At 41.4% G+C, this 27,960-nt stretch overlaps 1 protein-coding gene across 1 annotated transcript in view; it reads left to right on the top strand.

Annotated features, from left to right (window-relative positions):
- Positions 1 to 27,561, top strand: part of ENTREP1 (endosomal transmembrane epsin interactor 1) — a 32,145-nt gene extending 4,584 nt beyond the window's left edge. The window contains exons 3-11 of the mRNA XM_075020819.1: positions 9,265 to 9,375; positions 10,566 to 10,691; positions 11,429 to 11,536; positions 11,656 to 11,756; positions 17,618 to 17,747; positions 18,376 to 18,448; positions 22,960 to 23,106; positions 24,927 to 25,225; positions 26,349 to 27,561. Of these exons, the coding sequence (XP_074876920.1) occupies positions 9,265 to 9,375; positions 10,566 to 10,691; positions 11,429 to 11,536; positions 11,656 to 11,756; positions 17,618 to 17,747; positions 18,376 to 18,448; positions 22,960 to 23,106; positions 24,927 to 25,225; positions 26,349 to 26,474 (1,221 nt within the window). The 3' untranslated portion in view covers positions 26,475 to 27,561. The remainder of the gene's footprint in view (positions 1 to 9,264; positions 9,376 to 10,565; positions 10,692 to 11,428; positions 11,537 to 11,655; positions 11,757 to 17,617; positions 17,748 to 18,375; positions 18,449 to 22,959; positions 23,107 to 24,926; positions 25,226 to 26,348) is intronic.
- Positions 27,562 to 27,960: the final 399 nt, after the last annotated feature.

The raw sequence follows: 27,960 nt of genomic DNA, 5'->3' as shown, positions 1-27,960 counted from the left end.
GATCCACATGGTCATCAATGAGGAGTGATCAGATGTATGAGCTGGGGATGAATTGCTGTTTCTCAGTTGTTCATTGGTTAGCACAGGCAGAGCAAAGCAAGTTTTTTACCAGTTCTGTGGGTAGAAAGAGGAGCTTAGTGTCTGAGGCTCCCAATCTGGAAGGACTCTATTTTCATGAAAATAAATGTAAATGCCATCTGTCTCAAAATGCCTGAGACTTGCGCAGTCCTCCCTGTTTCAATATTGCCTGTGTTCTGTGCTGTTTCTATAGCATGTTGTTGCTGTAGTTTCCTTTTGTCCGTTGTTGCTCTTTCACTCTTTCATATTCCCCTTTGCATAAACTTTATGGCCCCTTCCTAGTTTTATTTAAATAATAAAGCACCAAACTCTTCCTAATCTTCTTTCATTTATATCAAATTGTCTTTAGGACAGTCAAGTGTTGGAGCAGATTGTCCAGGGATGTTGGGCACCGGAGGGGGAAGTTTTTGAGATAAGACCGATTAAAGCCCTGAGCAGCCTGCTATGATCTCATAGCTGACCCTGCTTTGAGCAGGAGGATGCACTAGATTCTTCCTGAGCTCCCTTGCAGCCACAGTTATTCTATGACTATGTGATTCTATGAACCTGTATTTTTTTTTTCTTATTTGCATGTGTATTTTAAAGAGATCTGATTTTTGAAAGCCAGATTAGATCAAACTTGACATAGGGAAACATTTCTTTACTGAGAGGGTGGTCAAACACTGGAGCAGGCTTCCTAGAGAGGTGGTCAGTGCTCATGGCTGTCAGTGTTTAAGAGGCATTTGGACAATGCTTTTAATAATATACTTTAGCTTTTGGTCAGCCCTGAAGTGTTCAGGCAGTTGGACTAGATGGCCGTTGTAGGTCCCTTCCAACTGAAATATTCTGTTCTGTTCCCTGTGCAAAAAAGGAAATTAGCATTAAACATTTTGTGAGGCTAAGGATATAATGCATTGAACTAGCTATAGGCTGTCAAGGACAGATTGTTAGTTTCTGTGAGCATATTAATTTTGGACTATATTTCTAATATATTTATGCTCTAGTAATATTTTCTCTTGGGAGTTATGAGGACTTGTATGAGTTTTAAAAGCAAGTTTCCTAAATACCTAAGCAATGAGACTCCTTAGATGGCCATGGCTTAAGAGTTATGACATTCACAACTGAAACTATAAAATGCATGTGGCGCTAAAACATATCCCTTTTCCAGCTGTGACTGCCCTCCACTTTTTACTCCTTATGCAAGACCCATTGCACTTATTTCTTGTAAATACATTTCTAATGGATTCCTCTCTACTGACTTTTGGACTGAATTCCTTTTCCCCTTGCCTGGCCAGAGCCACCTCCCTGCTGTGAAGGAAGCAGAGATGCACAGCTGTCTCCCTGACAGCCCTTAACTCAAGCAGGTGCTAGGTCTAGAAATGCCTTTATGCAGCAGGTGAGCTTTGTGGAAGGGATTGATTGCACATGAAGGTGGCTTTCTAAGATTGCTATTGAACCCAGATAGTTAGCATGTTAGGTACCTGTGTGAGAGCCACGCCAGACATCTGAGGAGTGGTATCAATTACCATGTTTTATGTTGCAGCAACTTATGTCAGCATTTAGTTATCTTTATGCAGAGACTTTGGACTGTGCTCAACAGTTAAATTTTGTGGGATTAAGTGATCGTTATTCTTTTTCATATTTAGTTATGTCTCAATCTAGAAGTGCTGTCTTGTTCATAAGGAAGGGCCTCTTCTCATCTTTCTTTTTAAGCAGAGCTCTTTTCTGTCACTCAGTTCAGTTTCATAATTTCTTCACATTGTGCAAATACCACCAGAATTCTTTATATGCATCTAACCTCCCCCAAATTGCTTTGTTTTCAGGCCAAGTTGGATAATTCTATCTGGGTTTTAATTTATCATGGTGTGTACTGAAAGCTCTCAGATGTAGTACCCTGTAGTTAAGGGTAGATGGTTGAGCCCCATCATTTAGCCCTCTCTCCTTCCCAGAGCTGGGTCTTGAACAGAATTACAGTGATGGGTGAGTGCCACAGAATTTGTCCATTTGTCCATGAACAGGTGCTGGTCCTCAGAGCCGTTTGTGGTAGGGTTTATGCTTAAGGACATGGTAATGCTGTTTCTTGTGAGTTGCTGTATTATCTTATTTTTGATTGTCAGTTTGTAGTACTTAAGGAATTTTACAATGCAATTCACATTTATCTTTGCCCCCTTTAAAAATACTAGTTCTTTCTAAAAGAAACCTGTTTGCTACTCTGATTCAGGATTTCAGGGTTCAGGATTTTCTCCCTGAAACTTGCTGCAGTACTCCTGTTTGCCTGCAGCTCCTTCGCATGGCAGCAGTCTAGCCCTTACAGTAAAAGGGTGGTAAAATGTTTCTTTCCATCTTCCCCCTTTAGGTGATGATTTCTTACTGCCTGGGTTTATTTCTTCAAGAATGGTCAGCCTGCCCTATGGCTGCCACTTCAGTCCGAGGCTTGGGTCATGAGGAGAAACAACCCAACTGTTTTTTTTCCCCCTGTGACAGCAAGGCTCTGGTGCTGCTGGCACTTGGATAAAGTGCAGTGCTGTGTTGTGAGAAAAGAGCTGGGGATGGGCTGGAGTGCTGAAGGCAGAGAGGGCTGCTCATGTTTTTCCCCCAGAGGGGAGAAAGGAAGGGAAACGCATTAGTTACAGCTGTAGGGGACCTTTACTTGCACCACCTGTGAGAGGAAACCAGTCTTGAAGAGGGGTGGCTGTGAAAGTTTTATTTGCTAACAGGTCTTGAGAGCCACATTTGTTGGTTTTTGCCGCCCTGGCTGTTTTACAGCATGGGAGGATACTAGGTAAATAACAGGTCCCAGAGACAGGGTCTTGCAAGGCAAAATCAAATTATATCTTTTGAAGGACATTCTTGCAGGGGAGGCTTGGCCTTCATCAGTACAGCTGCTGAGAAGCCTTGGCTCAGGAATCAGGCTTTGAGATGTCCAAGACTTGATCTGTTCAACGGGGTATCAGTTGTCAGTCAGCTTTGGAAGTCAGCTTGTAACACTTACGCTCAGAAGCTGATGTTTCTTCCAGAGAAGAAGCTCCTGTGCGTGCCTCTCCAAATGTATTTAATGGGGAAACGGAAACTTGCCCCCCCCCGCCCCATATTTTTTGGGTATTGAGTCTCAACCATTCTGGGCTCAATATTACTCTCTACTTGTATAGCAGCTGGTTCCTTCCCCCTCTGCTCCTAAACTCCTTCTTTTCATAGGGCTTTAAATCTTATTGTTAACTAAGGGAACCTAACTTCTTTCAGAAGGTATATCAATTCTGCATTGTTCATTTGATTGCATGTGCACTGAATGCAATTTGCATCTTTGATAGGCCATGCTTGCTATATTAGCCTCTGTCCTTACTGGTATACTGGTTTGGACTACCCTACGCACTGTGAGTTTATGTTGTATTCCCAGGTGTTGCCTGGAGCCATACGTGCTTTGCTGAATGCAGAAGCGTGCTGCCAGTGAAGCATCCTTTCCTTTCCAGTAATGCACAAATTAGTTGCAATCCTGTGGAGTGTGCTTTTTAGGAGGCTTTCTGGTTGTGGGTTGTTTTTTTTGTTTTCCCACCAATTGTAACAAAGACTTCAAGCTAAGCATATCTCTGGTGCTTGGTGCTTGGGTTCTGCTGCTAAAGAGAAGATTTAGCTGTGATTGCACGAAACATGACAGGAGTGCAAGCGTGCAGGAAGACACCAGGCTGTTATGCTGGGTAAGAGTGTAACTGAGGCAAGTGCAAGTGCTGGGGAGCGGTTTGGTACATGCAGATGCATGGGATCAAGAAAATAACAGAGCAGGTGCTGACTGGGTGAATGCGATTCTGGCTTTATGGTTCCACTGTTAGCTAGTGTGCCAGCTTTTGTCTTCATACATGTCGTCAGTTTTCATGTAAAGGTTTGTGGGGTTTGACTCAGAAAAGTGCGAGTCACATGTTCAGCATGAGTCGATTCAGTCTGGATATTTCTTATGTTTTACAGGGTGGTGACACAAGGATTTGAAACTTTTGTTAGAAACATTTTTTTTTTAAATTCAGAAGTGTTAATATTTTGGGGGTTATGACAAAGATTTACAGATCTTCATTGGAAAACAGAAAAGGTTACGGAATTCAAGTATTTATTTAAAACCTTCAAAATTTTTGAAGAGTAAATATGTAGTAAACCTTTTATTTAATTGAAAAATTTTATCAGAAGAAAAATATGTCCCAGAAGCTTTAAAATAAAGATTTTTAGGGCTAGCTACTGCCTTCTTGATATCTGCACGTTGACTAATTTGTATAGATTTAACCAAAATATAAAGTTTAGACCAAAATACTTAGTTCTGGTGCTAGTGAAGTGACGTCCTTAAATTTTAGCCCTGCTAGTAGCAATATAAAGCACTGTGAAGAGAAGCAGCGTATCATGACCCTATCCCCACCCCCGCCCAGCCCCAAAATCTCTCCCTAGCCATGTGCTTCAAATTAAGCAAAGTCATTTGACTTTGGTGAGAATTACTGTAGTACTGCCTGTTTAGTACTGTAGTACTGTCTGGATTTTAGAGGTAAAATAGCTTGATGTTAACATCTTGGCTCACATGGAGGTCTCCACCATTAAGTTAATAAATGGTATTCGTACAAAGGTTTTACAGTCAGTCTAAACAAATAAAAAGAAATATGCTTTTATTTGTAGGACTCTGAAAAGCCTTTAGAAAGGCTTTTAGCCTGTGTTATCAGGTCAAAGTCAGGTCTCTTCTGATTTTTTTTAATAACCTATTTTTATGCTGAGAAAGCTTTTCTCTCATTCATATGGGGTGTTTTAATGCTGCATTTGAAGCATGTGACTTTTTTATTAAATTAATTAGTCTGTATTTTACTTCTCTGTGGCTTTTTTTATTGACAGGTGTGTTGCAGGTCTCCATATGGTACAATAAATAGCTCTCACAACTGACAGAAAATTAGTAAGGTCCCATAATTATTTCTTAATTATTGCTATTGCTGCTGTGTATATGGAAAATTAATATGTTGACTTGCCTTTTCCTAGAAGGATATTCATAAAGTGTATATGTAGGATGCAAACGGATATAAGAGTTGATGTTTGTGGTACAAATGTTTTTCTTTCATTATTTTTTAAGTGCCTGATTGGACATCAGTCCTGTGTGTGCATATTGAAGTGAAAGCAATTTCTCTCCGGCATTAGATGTTAGCCTCAGTGGCAACAGCAGCAGGACAACAAGCAGTCTACCCATGCAGAATGAATAACAGGGTCAGGACCTTATCATGCAAGTTTATGCTGCTGTGGAGTCCTCAAAGTGCACGATGATTTTTTACCTGGAAGAGATCATCCATGCAAGACATTAGCAAATACTGTGTCTAACATTAGAATACACTTTGCTTTCCTATAGTTTAATTCATGTAAATGTTCAAGACTTTCTGCATCTGTTCACAGTCCATGTGTAGCTAATGCTTGGAAGATGAGGGCTGTGAGCCAAACTGAAGCCATAATTTGAGTTGTTTTCATTTTTGTCACTGCAGTTAAGACTAGTTACCTCTGGTTTGGCTTTTAAAATAGCATGTTTGCCTTTGCCTGTTTATTCTAAGTTGAGGAGTACTTTTCTCCTGGTTTACCTGTGGGTGGGATCTTCTTTCACTGGCATAAACTAGGACACCTGTTTTTACTTGTAGGTGAGTAGTGATGGAGAAGGTGTTTAAATTTGCATCTGCAGGAGAATATAGCTTATAAAATAAGCGGACAGAGTACATGTTAGATAGGTGGACCGTGAGGTGGATTGAAAACTGGCTGAAAAATCAGTGGCACAAAGCCCAGCCAGAGGCCAGCCAGCAGTGTTGTGGCCTGGGTGTGGATAGTGGGGCCAATACTGCTTAATATCCTAAAGAATGATCTGTACAATGGGACCGAGTGCACTCTCAACAAGTTCACAGGTGATATAAAACTGGGAGGAATGGCCAATCCACCAAATGTTGCTATTTGGAGGGACCTGGACAGGCTGGAGAAATGGGCTGAGAGAAATCTCATGAAGTTCAATATGGGGAAATGCAAAGTCCTGCCCGTGCAGGGAAATGACCCCAGGCACGAGTACACACTGGGAACAACTAGCTGGAAAGCAGCTCTGCAGAGAACCTGGGGATCCTGGTGAAGAGCAAGCTGATCATGAGGCAGCAAAGTGCTTGTGTGGCCAAGAAGGCTGATGGTGTCCTGGGCTGCATTAGGCAGAGACTTGCGAGCAGGTGGAGGGAGGAGATCCTTCCCTTCTCCTTGCACTGGTGAGGCCAGACCTGGAGTGCTGGGTCCAGTTCTGGGCTCCCCAGTGCAAGAGAAATCTGGACACACTGGAGCAAGTCTAGTGAAGGGCCACAGAGATGATGAAAGGACTGGAACATCTCTCCTCTGAGGAGAGGTTGAGAAAGCTGTGACTGTTCAGCCTGGAGAAGAGAAGACTCAGGGGGGATCTTCTCCACCTCCATAAATAGCTGATGGGAGGGAATGAAGAAGAGGGAGCTAGACCTTTCTTAGTAGTGCCTGCTGACAGGACAAGAGGTTATGGGCACAACTGAAAAAAATAGGAAATTCCATCTGAACACAAAAGACAACTTTTTTACTGTAAGGATGGTCAAAAACTGGTGTAGGTTACCCACAGAAGTAGTGATCAAAACCACCTGGACATGGTCTTCAGCAGCCTGCTGTAGATGACCCTGCTTGAGCAGGGTATTGGACTAGATGGTCTCAAGAGGTCCCTTTCAACCTCAATGATGCTGTGAAAATGCTGACCAGTGATGGAGCAGAAAGACAAAGGATTTTTTTTCTTTCAACACTAAAGTACAATATATTCTCTTGTACACTATGGCATATGTAGTAGCAAATGTCAAGGTTATGTTTCAGATCATAGTAGTGTTTTAGATTGTATGTGGAAGAATTATTTTTATCTTTTACCTCTTCAGTGGGATTGGCTGAATATTACATTATGCAGTCAAAAATAGACTATACGTATAATAAAAAACAGATCAAGATTACATTTTGTATGGTAGAATTTATTAGAACATAAATGTAGAAATTATCATCCTTATTTTGCATATTTATAATAATGTTGCTTTTCTTCCTTTTTCTTCTTTGATTTTAACAGGTTTCTTTAGAAAAAATCCGTGTGATTTTTATTCAAGATTTTGTAGACTATTACATTAGGAGTCTGGATTTTATATGTAACTGTTTATGTAACTGTATTAGCTATATACTGGATTGTTTCTATTGCAGGTTCTGTACCAAGCAAGAAAACTTATACGTGAATTTGTCATCCTGTCCCCAGCCCCCCCTTCCCCCCCTTTTTTTTTTAAATCTTTCTTGTCATTTCTTTGGCCAAGTAACTTCTTTGTTCAGGACCTCCATTTTTTCATCATTTGAAAAAGGACAAATGTACTTCTTGTTTTCCTCAGTATCATTTCTTGAGATTTGTACTATAAAGGTGTTTTATGTTGAAACATCTTCTATTTCACTTACAAAACCGACTAATTTCTAGTTGACAGTGCCCTGTGTTGAACACAGATGAGAAAAGCTTTCTTTGTATGGAATAACTGTATCTACCAATTTTCTTTTTCTCAAAGTAGTTCTAATCAAAAGGGTATCTGACATAATCTAGATAAAAGCATAAGAAATGGTATTGGTTCATTTGCGTGCTGAACAAGGAGTTAGTTTTAAAAAAATGGTTAAATTCTGTGTTTGTACAGAAAAACTACTGCACTCAAAGTGCATAGTAACATTAAAGACCTCTTATCTGTGGTTTTATGATATTTATAAAACTAGGAGAAAATACTATTTCTCTTAATATTGATTGTTCTCAGTACATCGAGCACAAAATAGTCCCAATCCTCTTCAGAGAAGTACTAATAGCTACTTTAATTAGTAAGTTTTTAAAACCTACCTTCTGTGATAATGTTACGGTCAAGCTTCTGTAAAGCCTACTAGTAATGAGATGTTGTAATTTAAGGAATGAGCTTGCCCAGTAGTGCTCTTTGGCTCTTGTCCATTCAGGGGTGATTTTTTTTTTCCCTGAACCTCAGTAAACAGGATCATAATTTGTGCAACAGCTCTGGTTTAATTTTGGTCCAGTTTCCTAGGTAGGTAACCATAGTACGTCAGCTAAATTGATTTGGAAAGCGATTGCTGTCTTTGTGCATGTTTAGGAAGTCCTTGTTGCTGGATCTGCTGCAAAGCTATCTGGAGGAGAACTGATCCTGTGTCCCTGATGATTTCCTTCTCTTCCTCAGGTTTTTGTCGTCTCCTGCATTTTTAATTTAGGCCATTTTGATACAAAAGAATCTGAGTGAGCAGATGATTCTTAACAAGGATTCTTTTGGACATTAAAGACCTGATACTTGGTTTGTAGGATTGAGCGCTTAAAATTTAAACATGTCAGGAGAGGACTCTGTTATGTGTCTCTGAAGTAGTAGTCTTACCCATAGTACTATCTCCTGAAGTACAGAAAAATTTTGCATGTATGAATTGGGACAGGAAAAGTTCTTACACGTGTTTAAAATTCATATCCCAAGTCTCATGTAAGCACAGATTGCAGATTGTAGGGACATATGTGAAAGTAGGACTTCATTTTATCCACTGCTTCTTCTTGTCCTTTTTGAAGTACTCTATTACTCCTGCCATTGCTGGTCTTACAGATGGTTTATAAAACTGAAGATATTGTCCAGTTTGTGAGTGGAGGTGTGCTGGTTTTAGTAGCCAGGAGGAAATAAAATCTTATAACCAAAGTCCCTTAAGTGTCTCTGTCCTCACTGTACTGGGACAAATATTTTTCATAAATAGCTTTGGAAATTCTATGCAGAATGAATGTAGTCTTAACATGTTTCCTCTACAGGTTTCTTACTGATCTAAATGTATTGAGAGGTGAACTCTGTGGAAGGATATGACGTTTAGTGGAAGTCGGACAGCTTGCAAACCATACTTTGAGCTCCAGAAAAACCTTTAGCTGCCTGTACTTTTCAATAGTTGCATGTATTTTATTACTGCACAACTAGTGCAGAATAAAGAGAGAGAGAAGATAAAGGTGTTTGGAGGAACCATCTGGGTTAAGATAAGACCCTGGGGCACTGAAGTCACAGGGAGTTTTAAAAATAAGGGGAGTGTCATTCCCAGCTTCAGTTTGGGAGTGGGATTTGCAGTGCTATAGGTTGCTTGAGTCAGGTTCATGATCCTGTTCTCACTGCTGTTAACTTTGTTTTACTGTTCCAGGCTAACCTATTTAGTCTGCTGTCTATCATCTCTGTTCTGCTGAACCTGGCTGGATTTGTATTAAGCTGTCAAGGCATTCAGTTTGTGTCCAGTGTACCCAAATGTGATTTGGTAAGCAGACATACTATTTTACATGTATTTCTTCATGGTGTGCCACATAAGCTTGCTCTGCTGGGATCACAGAATGTGCTAATGTAGAGATGCAAGTAATGCAGCTACAGCATGGTGGGGGAACGAAGAAAACTCTCTGTTTCAGGCCTTGATTTAGTTCAAATTGTGAAGACACTCACTGAAATACACAACAGTATTTTTATTGTCTGTGTTCCTAAACACTAAACCTAAACTTGGTTCATTTGAGTTGGAGTCTTCATAAGGTGCTCAGTTCCTAAAGCTGAAGACCCCAAAATGGATATGTTTTGAAAGGTTTTACTCTTCATTAGAAGAGCCTACTTAGTCCAGAAGTGGTTTTGGTTTACTACATTGAGAGCTGGCCTCTGTCTTCAGGGTCTGAACACACAGTTGATTTGGTACAAGGCTTTCTAGACAATTTTGTGGGGCCATGTAGGAGGGAATCCCAAATATATCTTTAGAAAATCCTTCTTGCCAGCATTATACACTGATTTCAACATCATAGTCATTTAAGAACTAGCATAAAGGATTTTTATAGTAATGTGACAAAGATAAACTGTTGAAAAGGACCTCTGTGGGTACCCGTGAGCTACCTACAAAAAGTTCAGTCAGTATAATCTGTGGGTGGGATTATTTTTCCTGGTTTGTCTCACCTCGTGAGGACAATTTGTGTTGATACCTCACAGGCAAGAGCTGTGAGGAAAAAATCAAGGTAAATCAAGTCATACTAGCTTTTCAGAACACTTCTACTTGAGGAAAAAGCAATCTGCACAAGAAAGGACAAAACACAAAAGATTTTTCTCAAGTGGCTGTCATAAGAAGTAGAAGAATATCTATTTATGAACTAGAAACTGTGGAATAATTGAAATTGAAGGATACAGGGTCACTTGGTGATAAAGATGATTGTGCGTAAAGGCTTGAAGGAGTTTAAGGGTTAATGTCTTGAGCTTATCAGTAATACTTCCTTTCAAATAGGAAGTATGCATAATATAGCTTTATAATGTATGAATCATTGGCATAGCAAACTGTACAAATTTCATCTTATGAGCCTGTATTTCCAGTCTGCTTTGTGGTCAGAGGTATAGTTTAACATATAGGCTCTATATTATACAGGTAAAAATGTTGCATAAAGCAGCCAATAAATTAAAAAGTGGAGTTTTGTGCTTTTAAAGGTGGATGTCGGTGAAAAGAGGGTTTGTTACTGCTGTGAAGATTTCAATGTCACTGAATGTATAGAAGATACTGCACTGAAGCTATACCATCTGAGGCCATGCAGTGCCGCTCACTTTTATCTCAAGGTACGCTGTGCATGCTGCTTAACATGACTGCTTTGATAATGTCCACACTTGTGCGACAGTGCAGTACTGAGGTGACTGCTGTGTTTACTGTGAAAAATTCTGTTATTTTTCTGGTCTTCCACACTGGTCAGAAGCTCTTTATGGTTCTGTAACAGGGTTTTTTTATTACCTCTGGGTTTTGACCAGTGCATTGTTGATTCAATATACAGTTCTTGTCCTTCTGGTGTTTTATGCAACCAAAACTACTGCTGAATTCAGACAAGATTGCGTGGTGTAATATCGTGTAAATTTTACTTAATGTTCTGATGCCTTCACTGGTCTTTTGATCTTCTCAGCCTTTCTTGGCTTACAAACTGCTAAAATACAACCTCTAAACAGCATCATCTTCAAATATAAAAGTGCTTTAACATTCCTTTAATGGTGATTATCTTACATCTAGTTTTCCCACAGAAAAGTTAAGAGGAAGGTTAGTGAGGTGGACTATAAATCACATCTGAGCAGTATTAAATTCTTCTGGATCTCTCTGTCAGGACACACAATAGGGCAAAACAATTACTCCAGTCTTGGAGATTACCTGTCCTGAAGACTTCATCACATATGTTTCTAAGAAGTAATTGTCATGGTCATCCTTGTGTTTTCTGTGTTTGTTTGTGTTTTACTTTTTTATTATTATTATTGTTTTGACATTTACAAATGCCTTTATTTAATTTTATTTCAATAATTTTCATGTTTTTCAGAAAGTTCTCATTGCTCTTTGTGCCTTGAATGCTGTCACCACCACAGTTTGCTTGATAGCAGCTGCCCTGTGTTACTTACTCGTTTTTGCAACAGGAAGATCCTGCCCTGTAAGTGAGTGCAAGGCATTGCCTGCTATAAACAGTGATACTAACAGTATTACTAAATTACACAGTTCAGCAATTTTTTATATCTCAGAAGGTTTTTAACAGAAGTTTCATTTGATTAGGATGAATCTCATGTTGAAGACCAAGGTCACGTTTTGGATCCTGATGATCCACCGCCCTATTTTGCAACTTTTTATCCTTGCACTCCACGAACGACTTGCAGGTAAACCTCTACACTCTATTGCTTTCTTTTAGTGACTTTGGAAACACTGCATAATCTCAATTTTTTTTTTTTAAGACCATTTTCTCTGTTATTAACTGAAAAAGATTGGTGACTTTAGGGGGGAAAAAAAAAAAAAGGAAAAAAACCTGTTGAGTTAGGAGGCAGAGTAAATACAGTGTGGTCAAGGTGTCTAAGTTTGTGGTTTTCACTTTAGATTCTGCAGGAACTGTTGCTGGGTAAGAGAAATACCACAACTTGACGTGGCTGAAAACTTGTACCGTGCTGTCAGGAGCAGGTCAGGGCAGTGACAGAAAGCCAGGAGCAACCTCTTGGCAAGGCTTGTGCGAGAGACCCCCGAACGGTGGCCTGGACCCCACCACAGACCTTCCTGCTGGAGTGATCCCCTTCTCCCCCTTTGGCAATTAGTGCTGACTGAAGGGTATGTTTTGATTGTACTGCCAGGCCAGGTGATCACTACCCTTATCTCAGTGCTCGGGCGTGAGTGGTCAGGCAGGGTTTGCACCTGGTGTTATTGCTGGGCTTCTCTGCAGTGGTAGCTGCAGGATGGAGGAGTTGTGAGAGTGAAAGTGGGAGGATGAGCTCACGTATCAGAAAGAAAAGGAGGATAGTCACAAGTCACTGTAATCTCTTCCCCCCCCCCCCCCCCCCCGCCTTTATTTTTAATTTATTTCTACAAAGATGAGGGAAGAAGGATCTGGAGATGGAAAAAATAATAGCTGTATGAATTTTCTTGTGAGTAAGAAAAAGCATGCAGAAAATCTTTCTGTAGCAGAAAGCTGCCTTCTTTGGTACAATTGGTATTATGAAACATTAAAATGTAAGTTTGGGGCAGGGGGTTATGTTGTTTTGAAGAATAGGGGAAAAATTGTCTAGCTTGTCCATTAAGCATCAATTCTGTTATTTTGCTGTACTGGGATTTACTAGTATCTATATTTCTTGCAATTCAGTGGTGACTTGTGGGTTTTGTTATCCTTCATTCTACAGGTGGTTATACACTCTTCACCAGTAACTTGCAGGTTAGCTTTGTTTATTAGTGTCCTGGTTTCAGCTGGGATAGAGTTAGCTGTCTTCCTAGTAGCTGGTACAGTGCTATGTTTTGAGTTCAGTATGAGAAGAATGTTGATAACACACTGACGTTTTCAGTTGTTGCTCAGTAGTGTTTAGACTAAAGTCAAGGATTTTTCAGCTTCTCATGCCCAGCCAGCGAGAAAGCTGGAGGGGCACAAGAAGTTGGCACAGGACACAGCCAGGGCAGCTGACCCAAACTGGCCAACAAGGTATTCCATACCATGGGACGTCACATCCAGTATAGGAACTGGGGGGAGTGGGGGCAGGGAATCGCCGCTGGGGGACTGACTGGGTGTCGGTCGGTGGGTGTTGAGCAATTGCCCTGCGCATCATTTGAACATTCCAATCCTTTCATTATTGCTGTTGTCATTTTATTAGTGTTATCATTTTCATTGTTATTTTCTTCTTTTCTGTTCTATTAAACTGTTCTTATCTCAACTGATGATTTTTACTTCTTTTCCCTATTTTCTCCCCCATCCCACTGGGTGGTGGGGGAGTGAGTGAGTAGCTATGTGGTGCTTAGTTGCTGGCTGGGGTTTCCTGTGTGAGCCCAATGTGTGATCAGTGCAATCCACTTACTCCACGTGGCATCAGTCGCATGATGTGTAGAGGAGACCCTCCCTTTGAACATCCAACCCAAGACTGGCAGTCGGGGTGCTAAGAGGAGTATGTAAACATTAACGACATTAGTTTATGATTCAGGAGGGGCTGCATTATTCTGCTGTGAACATATAACGTTTAAATATAAAATATCATGATGCTCAGGCAGACTGTATCACTCTACTCTTGTTTATAACTCCTGCTTTTTGCAGTGTGCAGGACTGTTTAGTTTATTTCACTGTTTCATCAGGAATAGCGTGCATGACTTTCAAGACTCTGTGGTCCTTGCAGAGGTAATTACAGATCCTGGGATTACCTAGAAAATGGTAACACAGCACAGGAATAGATTTTAGAATGAAAAAGTGATCTAAAACATCCAAGGACTAGGGCTGAATTCCAAACATTACTAAAATCCTCCTATGTGAGTCTTGGTTCAAGCTAGTTATGAGAACAGAATGGTGTGCACAATGATCTCTTTGGAAGATAAGGTATTTATTGAACTACGCGTGTCACAGTTCCCCTGCTTTAAAATGGGGCTGTCATTCTTTGTCTGATGTGCTGTTCTAGATGGCTATCCCCAGAAGCAGTATTTCTCTTTGTCTATTTTCAGCACAGTAAGGGCCGCTGAACAATATTTAAGGCTTCTGTGGTCTCATACTGGGTAGCTACCTTGCCTGTGACTGCATTAAAACTTGTTGATAATAACATATAAGTGATGGTGACATCCTTTTGAAGTCAGACTACTTGTTTCAAGGTGGTCGGGGTAGTTATGCAGCAGTGCAGAAGTTAAAGCAACAGGCAGACTTGATTTCCATTCTTGGCAAATGAGGAAATATGACTCACCCTGGGGTGTCCAGCAGAGACGGGACCTGGCCTTTTCTCAATCAGCCTCCTCACACTTCTCCCTCCCCTCCCTGCCTGGTCTGTACACTGAACACCATGCTGTCTCTGTGACTTTGCCTTCTGTGCCGAGCTCCCACAGACCCCGCATCCAAAACCTTTGTGTGAAAGGTGGGGGTGACAGGAACTGCATCCAAGGCAGTGAGCCACCATCTGCAAGGTGCACCTGGGGCGACTCCAAAACAGATACATCCCTTTGAGAAAGGAAACACTGTGGTGATCAAAACATGTGCCAAGGACATGTTTGGAATGGGTAGCTGCTCTCCTCCACATTTTAAATTGCAGAGCCAGAGGCACTGCTAGCAAAGCCAATTAATTGCTTTGTTCATTTGTTCATGGGAAAACTCTTATATTTGTCTTATTTAGTGGTAGACAAAACAAACTAGCACTACAAATATCTGGTCAACTCCTAACTCTAATCTTGATATTTCAAAAATAAGGGAATAGCAGTTGACTTACTTTTCAGGATTGGCACAACAACATTAACAATAACAGCTGAGTTCCCATGTGAAGAATAAAATATGTGTATTTAAGGGAGTAGGCGATCTATGTGGAGCAGCAAATCCGTCTTCTGGGGTCTGGAAATCTACCCTAGTCCAGTTTAAAATACCATTTGGGGACTAGAGGCATTTGCCAAAGTGCGAATCTGCTTATCCAAGTCATGTATTCTCAAATTTAGTATGTGTCTCAAACTGGACCCATATGCTGCTGACATTTGTTTCTTAACCACTGAACATGTTCCTGCTATTGAACACTGAAGTTTCTGGGAGGCCAAAGCCCTGATGCTGTTGTTCAGTTGAGGTATGAGTGCAGAAGGTGGGTGAGAGGTGGCCAAGGATGAACCTTCCCCTTTCAGTGTCCTGCTTACCAGCAGTGGTACAAAGCCTCCCCATGGTCTGGAGTGGTCTCTCGGCAGTGGGGTTCCCTGAAACATCTTTGACTCTTACTGCCTACCTTCTTGTATTATCACTTCAAGAAGCCGCTGGCTTTTTGACTAACACAAGAATTCACCTTGCTTACATAAAAAGAGAGAGTGGAAATTAAGAAATAAAGAACAGATTGACAAATGTGCACATCCTGGAAATGACTTTTATATTAAGGGACTTAAGGGAATGCTTTTCTAGTTGCATGTTCTGCAGTAAGTTTTAACATGATATTATTCTTGGATGCAACATCAATTTTCAAGGTGTGACTGAGCTGGGTAGGCCAGATCAGGCATGTTTAAAACCAAAACTAAGGTTCAAGAATGTCATGGTTTAACTCCAGCCAGCAACTAAGCACCACGCAGCTGCTTACTCGCTTCCCTGCCTCCACCTGCCCCAGTGGGATGGGGGAGACAATCGGGAAAAGAAGTAAAACTTGTGGCTTGAGATAAGAACAGTTTAATAGAACAAGAAAAGAAGAAAATAATAATGATAATAACAAAATGACAATAGTAATAATAAAAGGATTGGAATATACAAGTGATGCACAATGCAATTGCTCACCACCCACTGACCGATGGCCAGTTAGTTCCTGAGCGGTGATCCCCCCCACGCCCACTCCCCCCAGTTCCTATACTGGATGTGACGTCCCATGGTATGGAATACCTTGTTGGCCAGTTTGGGTCAGCTGCCCTGGCTGTGTCCTGTGCCAACTTCTTGTGCCCCTCCAGCTTTCTCACTGGCTGGGCATGAGAAGCTGAAAAATCCTTGACTTTAGTCTAAACACTACTGAGCAACAACTGAAAACATCAGTGTGTTATCAACATTATTCTCATACCTAACTCAAAAACATAGCACTGTACCAGCTACTAGGAAGACAATTAACTCTATCCCAGCTGAAACCAGGACAAAGAAGTGTATAATTTTGTGACCTACATTGAATGTAAGCTCATCATAAATGTACTGGAAAAATGTGAAGAAGTAATGTCAATGGAGCATCAGTCTCCATCATACTCCAAAATTATTCTGAAGCTTTTAGGGGCAGATGAAATAGGCTGAAATTAAAAACTATTTTAACATGTTTTGTTTCCCTCATTTTTAAGATGAAAAAGCAATGACCAGTTATCAAAACCTTTTCTTTCTTTTCCTCAAATTTCTCCATGCATTACCTCCATTACCTTGACAGGAGCCTTTCACAAAAATGGTCCCCAGTTCTCTTTTTGGAAGTTTTATTCTTTTCCTCTCTAAGCAGCCTTCCATAGGCATTTCCATTCACTCTGCCCTTTCCTTTCAGCTTGCAAGAAAATAATTGTCACAGTCATCTTTGTTCCCTCCAGCCAGTGTGCAGAGAAGCCCTAAACTCTGGGAGGAAGGACTTGCTCCTGTGTAACATTTCTTCATAGCTAGATTGCATCCACTAGTGATATCTCTAAGCCTGATATGGGTCCAGGGAGCAAAACACGTGGACTCATGTGTATTGCTTGAGGTTCCTGCTCAGTACCAAATCAGCAATTTAAAATGTAATAAAAAGCAGAGAAAAATTGAGACACTTTGGGTCACAGACTTCTCTGAAGATTCTGTGGGGAAGGTCCCCTTGGCAGCGCTGCTGTCAACTACTGCACTTTGTTCCAGTGTTAATGGGGTAATGTAAACTTATGTTATAAAAATCAGCATTTGCCAAAAAGAGTTTCTCCAGGCACTGTTCTGATTTCTTCCTTCCTTCTACCTCCTAAGAGGAAGATGATACAGCAAAAAGTCTTTGGGATTTCTGCTGTCTTTAAGGTTTCAAAGAGCTCTCTGAAAACTGAGAAGTAAGATTAACCATGAGGTATGTTTGCCTCATACAAGCCTTCGTGAACTTATCAACTATAATGTTCTTAGTCAAGCATCATCACAAAAATAGCCTTCAGTTTGAGTCTGCCTTTTTCTGTGCAGCTGTATGTGAACATAAAACATGAGATCAGAAGTATCTTGAATTTCAGTTATAATTAAGAATTTAGTAGTTCACAAAAATTAGAGCTAGGCTGTTGCATTTTGAGTGACCACCTGTATTTGAATCTCTTGAAACAAAACAGCCCCTGTGAAGTAAAACTAAAATGGGTTCCTAGGCACAGTACTGCCCAAAGATGTTTGAAGCTCTGGTGAACACATTGGAGAGGCACCTCCTAAGGAGCAATTTGCTGCCATCTTCTGGGGTAATCTTTTGCAGGTCTTGGCGAGTTCATTAGCTGTGGTTGAGATCCAGAAATCTGAGTGGGCACAGGAAAGCCAGTGGAGTTTGGTAGAGGTGATGTTTTTCTGCAGATGGAAAGCTGTACCGAGAGAGTCACTCAGTGTTGTTTGTTGCAGGATGCTTGCCTCTAATGTGATTCTGTTGCCCCATATTTACAGGTCGCGAATCAAAGGCACCGAGGAGTTCTGCCCTCAGGACCCACCTCCTCCTTATGAAGCTGTGCAGAGGCAGAACAGCTCTGAGCAGGTATGGCCCACAGGAGTTTAAAGTGTAACTTGTTTTTCCACTATAAAGTAAGGTTGCATTGAGGCACAGTAAATGTAAGTCAGGTATCTTTTCATTTCAGAATAGCAGGAGACTATGTTTGGTTACAAATGTGGCTTGCTGTAAATTTCCCTGAAGATTTTAGCTAATCACTTACCTTTAGAGTTGAAAAGTTTTCCCTAGTTGGAAAACCCCATCTGGGCATGGGAGAAGAAGCAAAATACACTGTGGAGCACCCCTGTTGAGGTTATTCCAGAGGACGCCTGTGCTGCTTCCTTGCTTTACCTCCCTTCCACACCTGTACTCCCCCTCCGTGGGACTAGGTCAGGGTTTTGCCATGCTCACTGATCCCTTTTCACTGGTGTTTTCAGAAGACAGGTGTTTTTTCCCAGAAAATATTTGGCAGGATAAAGCTGGCTGACCTGGATAAAGAACATTAATTTTAGACATTCACTAGTCTTGGTTTTGCAGTGGAATTAAACACATATCACATATTCACTGTGCAGTTAAGCAAAAGTGTTCACTTTCCAAGGTGGATGTTGCAGTTCTTAGAAAGTACCAGAAAAAACATGGTGGCTTGTGATTTTTCAACTTTTCTATTTTATTCCAGGAAGGTGTGCTACGAGTAAGTGTCATGGAAGTTGTTGATTCAGGGGAAGTGAGTCACAGGCAAGCCTCTCGAGGTAAGAAGTACATTTTAAAATTTGTTCTAGAACCATTCTACACAAACCAGATTACTTAATGTAGCAGTAGCATTATTATTTCTTTGAAAGACAGCCACCGTATTGCAAGCCAGACATACAGAATTGTGATTGGCTTGGGCAGTAGGAAAAGGGATTAATGTTTAAAGTATATAAAAAGTTGTTTGCTCTTAAGATACAAAAAGAAAGACATATTTCCTTCTTAGTAATTTACAAGTTAGCTGTTGACTCTGTGTCCATACGTTTTAAGAAATTATGTCCAGCTCCAGCACTTCCATTTGTTTTGTGTATGTGATGGTGCTTGTTGACATTTTGTTGCTGATGAAGATAGGAAAGGGATAAAATAATACTGCACTGTGTTGAGCTAAATGTGGGAATTACTTTATTATTCAGCCTGCACTGGAAAAATTACTAAATAGTTTCTGCATACTGGTACAGGACATAACTAGACTACGTGTACCTTATACTCTGGCAGGCTACCTGAAACCTCTGAAAACAAGCACTTGGGTGCTTCTGATATCTCATCAGTTGTGACAACCAGAAAGAAATTCAGAAGAGGTGCAGCAAAAAGTTTAGTTCTCCAGGACTTCTGTGGTGGGTTGACCCTGGCTGGACGCCAGGTGCCCACCAAAGCCGTTCTATCACTCTCCGCTGCCTCAGCTGGACAGGGGAGAGAAAATATAACAAAGGGCTTGTGGGTCGAGATAAGGACAGGAGAGATCACTCACTAATTACTGTCACGGGCAAAACAGACTCAACTTGGGGAAAATTAACTTAATTTATTGCCAGTCAAGCAGAGTAGGGTAATGAGAAATAAAACCAAATCTCAAAACATGTTCCCTCCACCCCTCCCTTCTTCCTGGGCACAACTTCACTCCTGGATTCCCCGGCGGCGGGGGTTGGGATTAGTTCATCACACCTTGTCTCTGCCGCTTCATCCTCTTCAGGGGCAGGACTCATCACACTCTTCCCCTGCTCCAGCGTGGGGTCCCTCCCACAGGAGACAGTCCTCCACGAACTTCTCCAATGTGGGTCCTTCCCACGGGCTGCAGTTCTTCACGAACTGCTGCAGCATGGGTCCCTTCCACAGGGTGCAGTCCTTCAGGCACAGACTGCTCCAGCGTGGGTCCCCTGCGGGGTCACAACCTGCTCCAGCATGGGCTCCTCTCCACAGATCTGCAGGTCCTGCCAGGACCCTGCTCCAGCGTGGGCTTCCCATGGGGTCACAGCCCCCTTCGGGCACCCACCTGCCCCAGTGTGGGGTCCTCCCCGGGCTGCAGGTGGATATCTGCCCCACCGTGGACCTCCCTGGGCTGCAGGGGACAGCCTGCCTCACCATGGTCTTCACCACGGGCTGCAGGGGAATCTCTGCTCCCGCACCTGGAGCATCTCCTCCCTCTCCTTCTCCATTGACCTTGGTGTCTGCAGGGCTGTTTCTCTTACATGTTCTCACTCCTCTCTCCGGCTGCAGTTTCTGTGTGCCCCACAAGTTTTTCCCTTCTTAAATATGTTATCACAGAGGTGCTACCACTATTGCTGATGGGGTTGGCCTTGGCCAGCGGCAGGTCCATCTTAGAGCTGGCTGGTATTGGCTCTGTCAGACATGGGGGAAGCTTCCAGCATCTTCTCACAAAAGCCACCCCTGTAACCCACCCTCCCCCCCAAAACCTTGCCACACAAACCCAGGACAACTTCTTATTGATAAAACTGCTGTTGCTTTCTCTGGGCACTTTGAGCACAAATGAAAATAGGCTATCAAACATAAGTCTGCATGGTGACTGCTTAAAGTTGTGAGAATGGATAACAGGAAAAGAATACTGTAGAAAATGCAACTGTTGTGAAGGAGTGTCAGGAATGTGTTTTGTTTTTTTTTTTTAAAAAAGCTGTGATGAAGCATTGTTTGAGGTACTGTTTGTATTTAAAAACTTCCTTTGCAAGCAGGCACAGCCAAGCACATGTGATAAATTGTACCCTCCTCCCCATCTTTTTAACTGGTTTGTCCATCTTTTTTTTTCCCTCTGTTTTTGGGGTTTGGGGTTTTGGGTTTTGTTTGTTTGTTTGTTTTTAAATAAAAAGGCCTGTAAAGAGACATTTAAATCTCAGCCTGGCTGTTAAACTCCGATAAAGAAGAAAGTGAGCATTTTAATAAAGAAAATTAGCGCTGCTGCTTCTAGATGCCAAGGCTTCCTAGGGGCAATGAATTTAAGAAAAGGAAATATGCTGAACAGTATCTCTTCCTTTGTTTTTTGGGGGGAGGTGTACTGGGTCTAGCAGGGATGGAGTTAATTTTCTTCATAGCAGCCCATATAGTGCTGTTTTGGATTTGTGATGAAAACAGTGTTCGTAACATACCAGTGTTTTAGCTCTTGCTAATCAGTGCTTGTGCAGCATTGAGGCTTGCTCCATCTCTTACTCTACCCACCTCCACAGCATGTAGGCTGGGCATGGGCAAGAGTCTGGGAGGGGACGCAGCTGGGACAGCTGACCCAAACTGGACAAAGAGATATCCCATGCCATATAACGTCATGCTCAACAATAAAGACTTGGGGGGAGTTTTCCAGGGTTGCATTGCTGGGCATCAGTCAGCTGGTGATGAGCGATTGTTTTTGCATCACTTGTTTTTCTTTGGTTTGTTTTGTTGTTCTCCCTTGCCCCCTGCCATTAAACAGTCTTTATCGCAACCCGTGAGTTCTCTCACTTTTGCCCTTCCAGTTCTCCTCCCCATCCCCCTGTAGGAGAGTGAGTGAGCAGCTGTGTGGGGCTGAGCTGCCTTATGGGCTTAAACCACAGCAGGAGGGTAATACAAAATGAAGGGGTGTGTTGGAATTGTGGCAGAGTAACTCCATGGGCTGTCTCAGCTGATGTAGAAGAACAGTCTATAAATAAAAGCTGAACTTTCAGTTTATGCTGGTAGTCTGTCATGCCAGGGCATTTGTGTATGATGCTGTGATTCCCTTGGCATCATCAGGACTGATCAACCAAGTGCGGCTCCTGACAGAAGTTAAAACTATGCGCTACTCTGCCAGCAGAACCTGGGGGGGTCCTGGCTGCCAGCTGCAGGAGGAACTGTAAGCTTCTCTGTGTCAGCTAAAATGGTTTTACTGACTTCAGAAGAACTCCTGTCAAGCAAAATGGGACTTTCCCTGCTGTCTGTGGTAGGAAGACATAGAACTGTTTACTGATGGCTGGGGATGCTTGGCAGCTGGTCTATATCATCACATAGTAGATATATGACTTTCCAGTACACACCAGCTTAAGCCAATTATCTCTCTGACATCTGTAACATTAATATTATGAAGAATTATCATAAGATCATGAAATTGGTTCATTCATCTGTTTAGTAATTAAAAAAACCAACAACTTCTCCAACATACCAGCAGCACTGTACCTCAAGGACTGACTGCTAGCACAACTCCACTGGTATTAAAAAGTTTATATCGGTGATAGATTCTCTAATTCTGCCTCATTCTTGGTCCACCGTGCTTTGTTGCTGGGTCCTACCTCCTGACTTCAAATGGTATCTGCTTTATATAGGTTGTGTCACTGTTTCTTCTCTTTAGAGATTCCAGGTTGCATTTGTGTAGGAGATAAGGTGCTATGCTCAACAAGTACATACCATCCAAGCCTTAATTTTCTTGAATGCTCCAGTCACTGACACATTTCTGTTAGAGTGGCAGCACAAACATTTGCCAAGTTCTGGATAAAAGACTGTTTACGTTAATTTGGGTTTTTGCTCTTGCATGAGCAAGAACATTATTTTCTGTAATATGCCAGGTGCCATCAGATGGAGATACAGAACCAGGCTTGGTGAGAAACACGTAGCGTCATCCTGTCCTGTTCACTAAGAGGCAATTGTGGGAATCACAGAATATAATTTCACCCTAAGGAAAAGGAGAAATGTTGATTAATTGGAAAGAATCAACATATCACAAGAATTCAGGAAAAAATCTTTATTTTTAATAAAGAACCTCATGAAACAAGATTTTTAATTCCCTTATAGGAACTGATGACTGATTTACAAGCTACCTGATTGCAAACAGTGACTGACCTCTGTGACCATATGCTGTCATATCTTGGTACACCTGCTTATATGCAGGAGGATTTCAGGATCTGTGAAATATAGTTTTCTCTCCAAGAAAGCTGTAGTACCTTTCCCTCTGATCAGGTAGTTTAAGGTGAGGTTTATGCTAGGCACAGCTGGGGGGCTTTGGGTGTTGGTTGTTTTTTTTTTTTTGCTGCTCCAGTTGCATAAGGCTGAACAGGTTTCTGCAAATGTTTAAGCAGGCTTTAGACCAGTATTACTGGTGAGTGTGGGTATATGCACACATACATGCACCTCTAGGCTTTTGTGTCCAATCATTACAGATTTGTGGGGGCAGCACAAAAAAAAAAAAAACAAACAGAAAAAAAAAGGTAATAATCTCTAATACTGGCTTGTACAGATCTGCTTTATTCTGACTCCTACTTCACCTTTACTATTCCTGATTACTCAGGTGAAGAAATTCCTCAATCTGCCAGCAGAGTGAGCCTTTCACCTTCAAATGCAAGCCTGGTGCCTGCAGGAGTGAGCAGAAGAGCCTTCAATCAGTTGTGGAAATGGTCCGAAAGTGACTCTGAGCTATGCTACTGGTTTCTTCAAGGTGACTTGATTTTCTCTCTCAGTGCTTACGTAATGAGTCCTTTAAAGAACATTTGTCAGAAGCTTAGTACCTCGAACCTAGTACCTGCAGAAATCAGCTACTGTCTACCAAAAGAATACCTACTTACATTACAGCAGTTTTCTGCTTTGCCAAATCTTCTCCACCCAACACCTTAGTCTTGCTGCTCTTTAGGCTTTCACATTTAAGAACAGGGTCTGTAGCAGTCATTGTTAGCTTGGGGAGGAGGGATGGGTGGTGGAAGATGATGAGGAGGGAGCACATACGATTTCTCAGTGTATTTGTAAAATGGCATCTAAAAGCTTGCAAGGGCAGTTGTCAATGTGAGCAATTTAAAGCAAAGTTAGCTTGGGTATTTGGTATTAGCCTATAAATTTGCACCCCTTTTCTCACTTCTCTTAGCATCAAAAAACCCCCAAACTCAACACCATAAACCCACAGCGGAGAGCCAATGAAGTCTGTTACAGCTGCTTTGGTGTCAGTGATCCAGTTCAGTTGCTGTGGGAAAACTGCTAGTGTGACTGCAGAGTCCTTGATTCTGGTGACTATCTTAATCTACTAGTCAAGAATCTTGCAGTTTTTATTAGAGGATATTGGAATCCCCATAGTAGCTGCTGATACATACTAGCACTCACAAAATGTAAGCAGGGAGGGGGTATGTTAGTAACAACCATTTCTTTCGAATATTGGGAGTGTGCCTATCTAGATTACACTTAGTATTTTGTGGAATGTTTTTACGTCTCTGCTACGTCATGTGTTTTGTTTTTCCTCCTATCAACTTCCACCACAGCACTCGAGAGAATCTGCTGCTGAAGCAATAGTTGCATGACACAGAGCCTGTTCATAGCTGTGAAAGCAGAGCGGAGCGTTTCTGCTGTAGAGAGACTCCATCAGTCAGAAGCATTTGGGTGCTTTAGGCTCAGTGTAACTGAGGTTAGGTCTGTTCAGCACTGGACCTGAGAGTTAAATACACAAGTGCTGCAGGAAGGGAACTGAGCTACAACAGAACAACTGAAGTTTCTTCAAGTTAGTTAGTGCTCTTCTTACTGGGAAGTTTTGCATCTCCTCCTGGTATTGTTGTGTTTGGCATAAAGCCAACATTAAAGTTCTTCTGGAACAACCTGTAGGTGCTCTTATTTATTTTTTTTAACAGGGCCAAAAATTTGTGATTGTTATTTAGACCAAAGGCAGTGGAATTGATTCCCTCCTGGCCCTTGCTTAGTCCTTGCAAGGTAATTTTGAATGTTGAGGTTTCGGTTGGTTTTTTTTCCCCTTGTATTTCCACTTTGTAGTATTACTAGCTTCCAGCTTGACAAGCAATTATTTTCAGATATTTTGTAACTAGCCCTCTTGACTGATAATAACTGAAAGTTACAAAGAGTGTAGGAGAGCTCATAGAAGCCTTCAAGCTTTGCTTAACCTGCTTTATATAACTGTATGTTAACATTAACACTCAATGCTCATTTCAGGTCTGTTCAGAAAAGAAGAAAAAGAGAAAGGAACCAATGTACACAAAATGGCAAATAGCTTTCCCAGAAATGTCCCTCCACACCCTTTGACATGTGATATGTGCTAAAACACAGTCATGTATGACTCTATCTTATAGGCATTTTCTCTAGTGTAAATCCAGTACAGAGTGAGCCTTGTGTGCCACCCTGACCATGCCAGACTGTTAAGTTTTACATGGTTAAACTCTGCACTGCATCATCACTGAGTCAGGATTGAAATCTCAGGGGATACTTGTTGTACAACAGTACTGTGAACCAAGTGGATTGTTTGCTTTGTTTGATCTTTTTCTTCAGGGGCAGTGCTCAGCTGTGAAGCTGCAATGCAGGCTAAATTAAAGCTAGAACTCTGCACTGTCATCTTGCAGAAGAGTTTGAGACCAAGAGCTTTGGCTGTGACAGGCTTTGAAATCCAGTGTTTGATAGACAACAAGATTTACGCATACGTTAAACAGCTTGTGGCACAGAACCTAAAGCAGTCATCGAGCAGCATGAACCTTGACATACGTGAATTGGTGGAAAATACCAAGTCTCTTTTAAAATCAGATGAGAAACATATGGCAGAGGCTATCACCAGTGCCACCTTCTTTGAGCAGGTAGTTTTATTACTTGTCTTTGTCAGGTGATGTGGAAACCCGCTGGCCTTGGTTTGGGAGTATAGATTTACATTTGCCACCGGGCTTTGTGTGTTGAAGTTTCTGAACCCATTTAGCTTCCTTTGGTACTTTAGTTTTATTTAGGGAGTGTGCAAGAGGCTGTGCAGCTATAATGTCTCTTTCTCTATCAGCCATGCAGCCAGGAAGGTTTTCAGAAAACTGAATATGTGTGTATTTAAAAGCTGAAGGAGATGGTCTTCTGTGGTAGAATCACAAACTGTAAATAACATGACAGTGTTTATACTGAGCATGGCAGGGGAGAGGGAAGAGATGTTATAAAGTATTTAGTATTATAAACTGGAAGGAATGGAGGCTGACAAGGACATTTTTATGCAAACCCACTAGAAGCAACTTTTTTTGATTGGCTCCCAGGATAAAAATAAGGCCTAGTACTAAATGAAAAGAAGTAGAAAGTAGAAAATATGTGCTTATATTAATGGAATGAATATTCAGAAGTTTCAGACATTACAGACTTCATCAAACAAATGTTTTGGTGGCTTACAGACCATTTGGATAGATGAGTTGATTCATGCACGGTACAAGTGATTTGCTGTGACAACTGGTTTTGGTTTGAGTTCTCATGCAAAATACATCAAAGATTGTAATTTAGGCTCTCCAGATAAAGTGAGATTTCCCACTGCAGCCTACAGGCAACAAAAGCCTCAACAAATTTGACAGAAACAGCTGGAAAAAAATTCCGTGTGAGAATTTAATTTATGACACTGGCCTGAAGGCTATTACAGTCCAGTGGCTTCTGCAGGAAGCAACATTTAAACTCTTATTAAGCAATACCTGACATGCCATGGTTTGAGGCGAGCTAATTTTTGTGCAGCTTTTTTTTTTTTAAAAAAAAAAAGACAACAGTCACTCAATTTCCCAAATGGGTTTGCTTTTCCCATGCCTCCTTGACAGATAGCAATTTTAGTCTCAGCTTTTTTTATTATTCTTTAAAAATAACAGACAACACTACAACTAGCTTCTTTCTAATTGGGTAAGAAACTATTATAATGGAACAAAAGCGTGAAAACAAATCTGATTTACATTTTTGTTTTTCCTTTTAAAGGTGACAGCATCTGCTGAGCAAGCCATGTCGTTGTGTACCCGTGTGTTACCTTTCAGACAGCACCCTGGATTGCTGTATCTGGAGAGCTGTGGTGACCTGAATACTTTCACCGCAGATGAAGATTAGCTAGCAGAGGAGGATGCAGACAGGAGAGCATGAACGGCTACGAAGTCTTGCTGGTGTTGTCAGGGAAACTGTATTTTGAGCTGGTTTCTGTCTTTCTGTCTTTGAGCTGGTTTCTGCTTATTCCTCAGTAGAGTATTTCTATCATACATACATGCTGCACAGGAAAATAATCTCTGACAAGTGGGTGGAAGAGTGTGTTGACAATCCATTTTTTTTATACCCTCATGCTCAGACTCCTAAGGGGAAGCTGGTTCCACAAAGCCTGTTAATGAGATTGCAAGCTGGCCTTTATTTGGCTCTCAGGTGCAACTAGTCTGTTTGTGATAGGGTACTGTCCTATTGCATCTCTCCAGTTTATCACCACTCAGAATGGATTTGCTTTTTTAACTCAGCTTACAAGAAAGATGGCAGAATGGCTCCATGCCTTGGTTTACTGGGGTGAGGCAAGGCACATGTGCACTTTATATTGCATTGGAGAACAGGGCCAGTGTCAACGCCTGTGTTCATCTGGTCTATGTTACTGTAGGTCCACTGATCTTCTATTTTATTTTTTTTTCTGGCATATAGCAGTTTGCTTCCTAGTAGAGGTGCTTGCAATGTACCAGTTGCCATCTGTGCTGGAATCACCTATGCAGCCTTCTCACATCCTCTGCAGACATGCAGGTGACCACCCAGCATTGTTTTGGCAGTCTTAACCACTAGGCCACAGTGACCCAGGAGCTGACACCCTCTGGCTAACGAATGAATGTATACACCAGTTGGCTCAAGCTGTTGACTGCAGATAGTTTGCTAAGCTGTGTTCTAGATATATGCTGCTAACGCGGAATACCCTAAGTATTTCCAGAGGCTGGGATCAGGTACACAAATTTTATTTGCAAGGCTAGTTGTATCCTTCTGTGTCTCATCAGGATGGCTAAATATTCCTGCTGCTATTTTAACAGTAAAGTTTCATTTAAAAATTATTAAACGGCTTTCCACTGAAAACCAAGAATCTTCAAACTGAGTTTTAATTAAGCTTGTTCAGAAGTTGAAACTGTGCAGTATGGCTTGACTGACTAAAGATGATAACTTTAATAAAAGAAAATGCTTATCTCTTTACCCGAATGGATGTTTTATTTTTCCTGTCTAGTAGAGGAAATACATAGGGGTATTGAGTTTGCTGGAGCATTGGCATATTGGTACATTTTGCTTTCGGAAGTAAGAGCATAGCAAGTAAAAATTGAGGGGTTTTGTCTTGGAGAAGAAAACACCACAAGAACACACTGCTTCATTATGCTGGCTTTTATCTCAGCTATGTTACATGTTTTGCAATTCTGTCACGTTTAAAACTCCAACTCTTCTTACATGCATCATCATAAGTGGGAGTTCTTTCAGATCTTCTGAGTTAGCTTCCTTTTCCCAGTTAACCATTGCCCTTCCAGAACTGTGGAAGAGGAAAATTATGCATATCCCATCATTGCAAACTGTACTTCCAGTAGCTTTTGAC

The sequence above is a fragment of the Buteo buteo genome, chromosome Z, assembly GCF_964188355.1.
Source record: "Buteo buteo chromosome Z, bButBut1.hap1.1, whole genome shotgun sequence".
NCBI classification, from domain to species: domain Eukaryota; kingdom Metazoa; phylum Chordata; class Aves; order Accipitriformes; family Accipitridae; genus Buteo; species Buteo buteo.
Note: the sequence above shows the minus strand (reverse complement) of the source record. Positions and strands in the feature narration are given on the sequence as shown.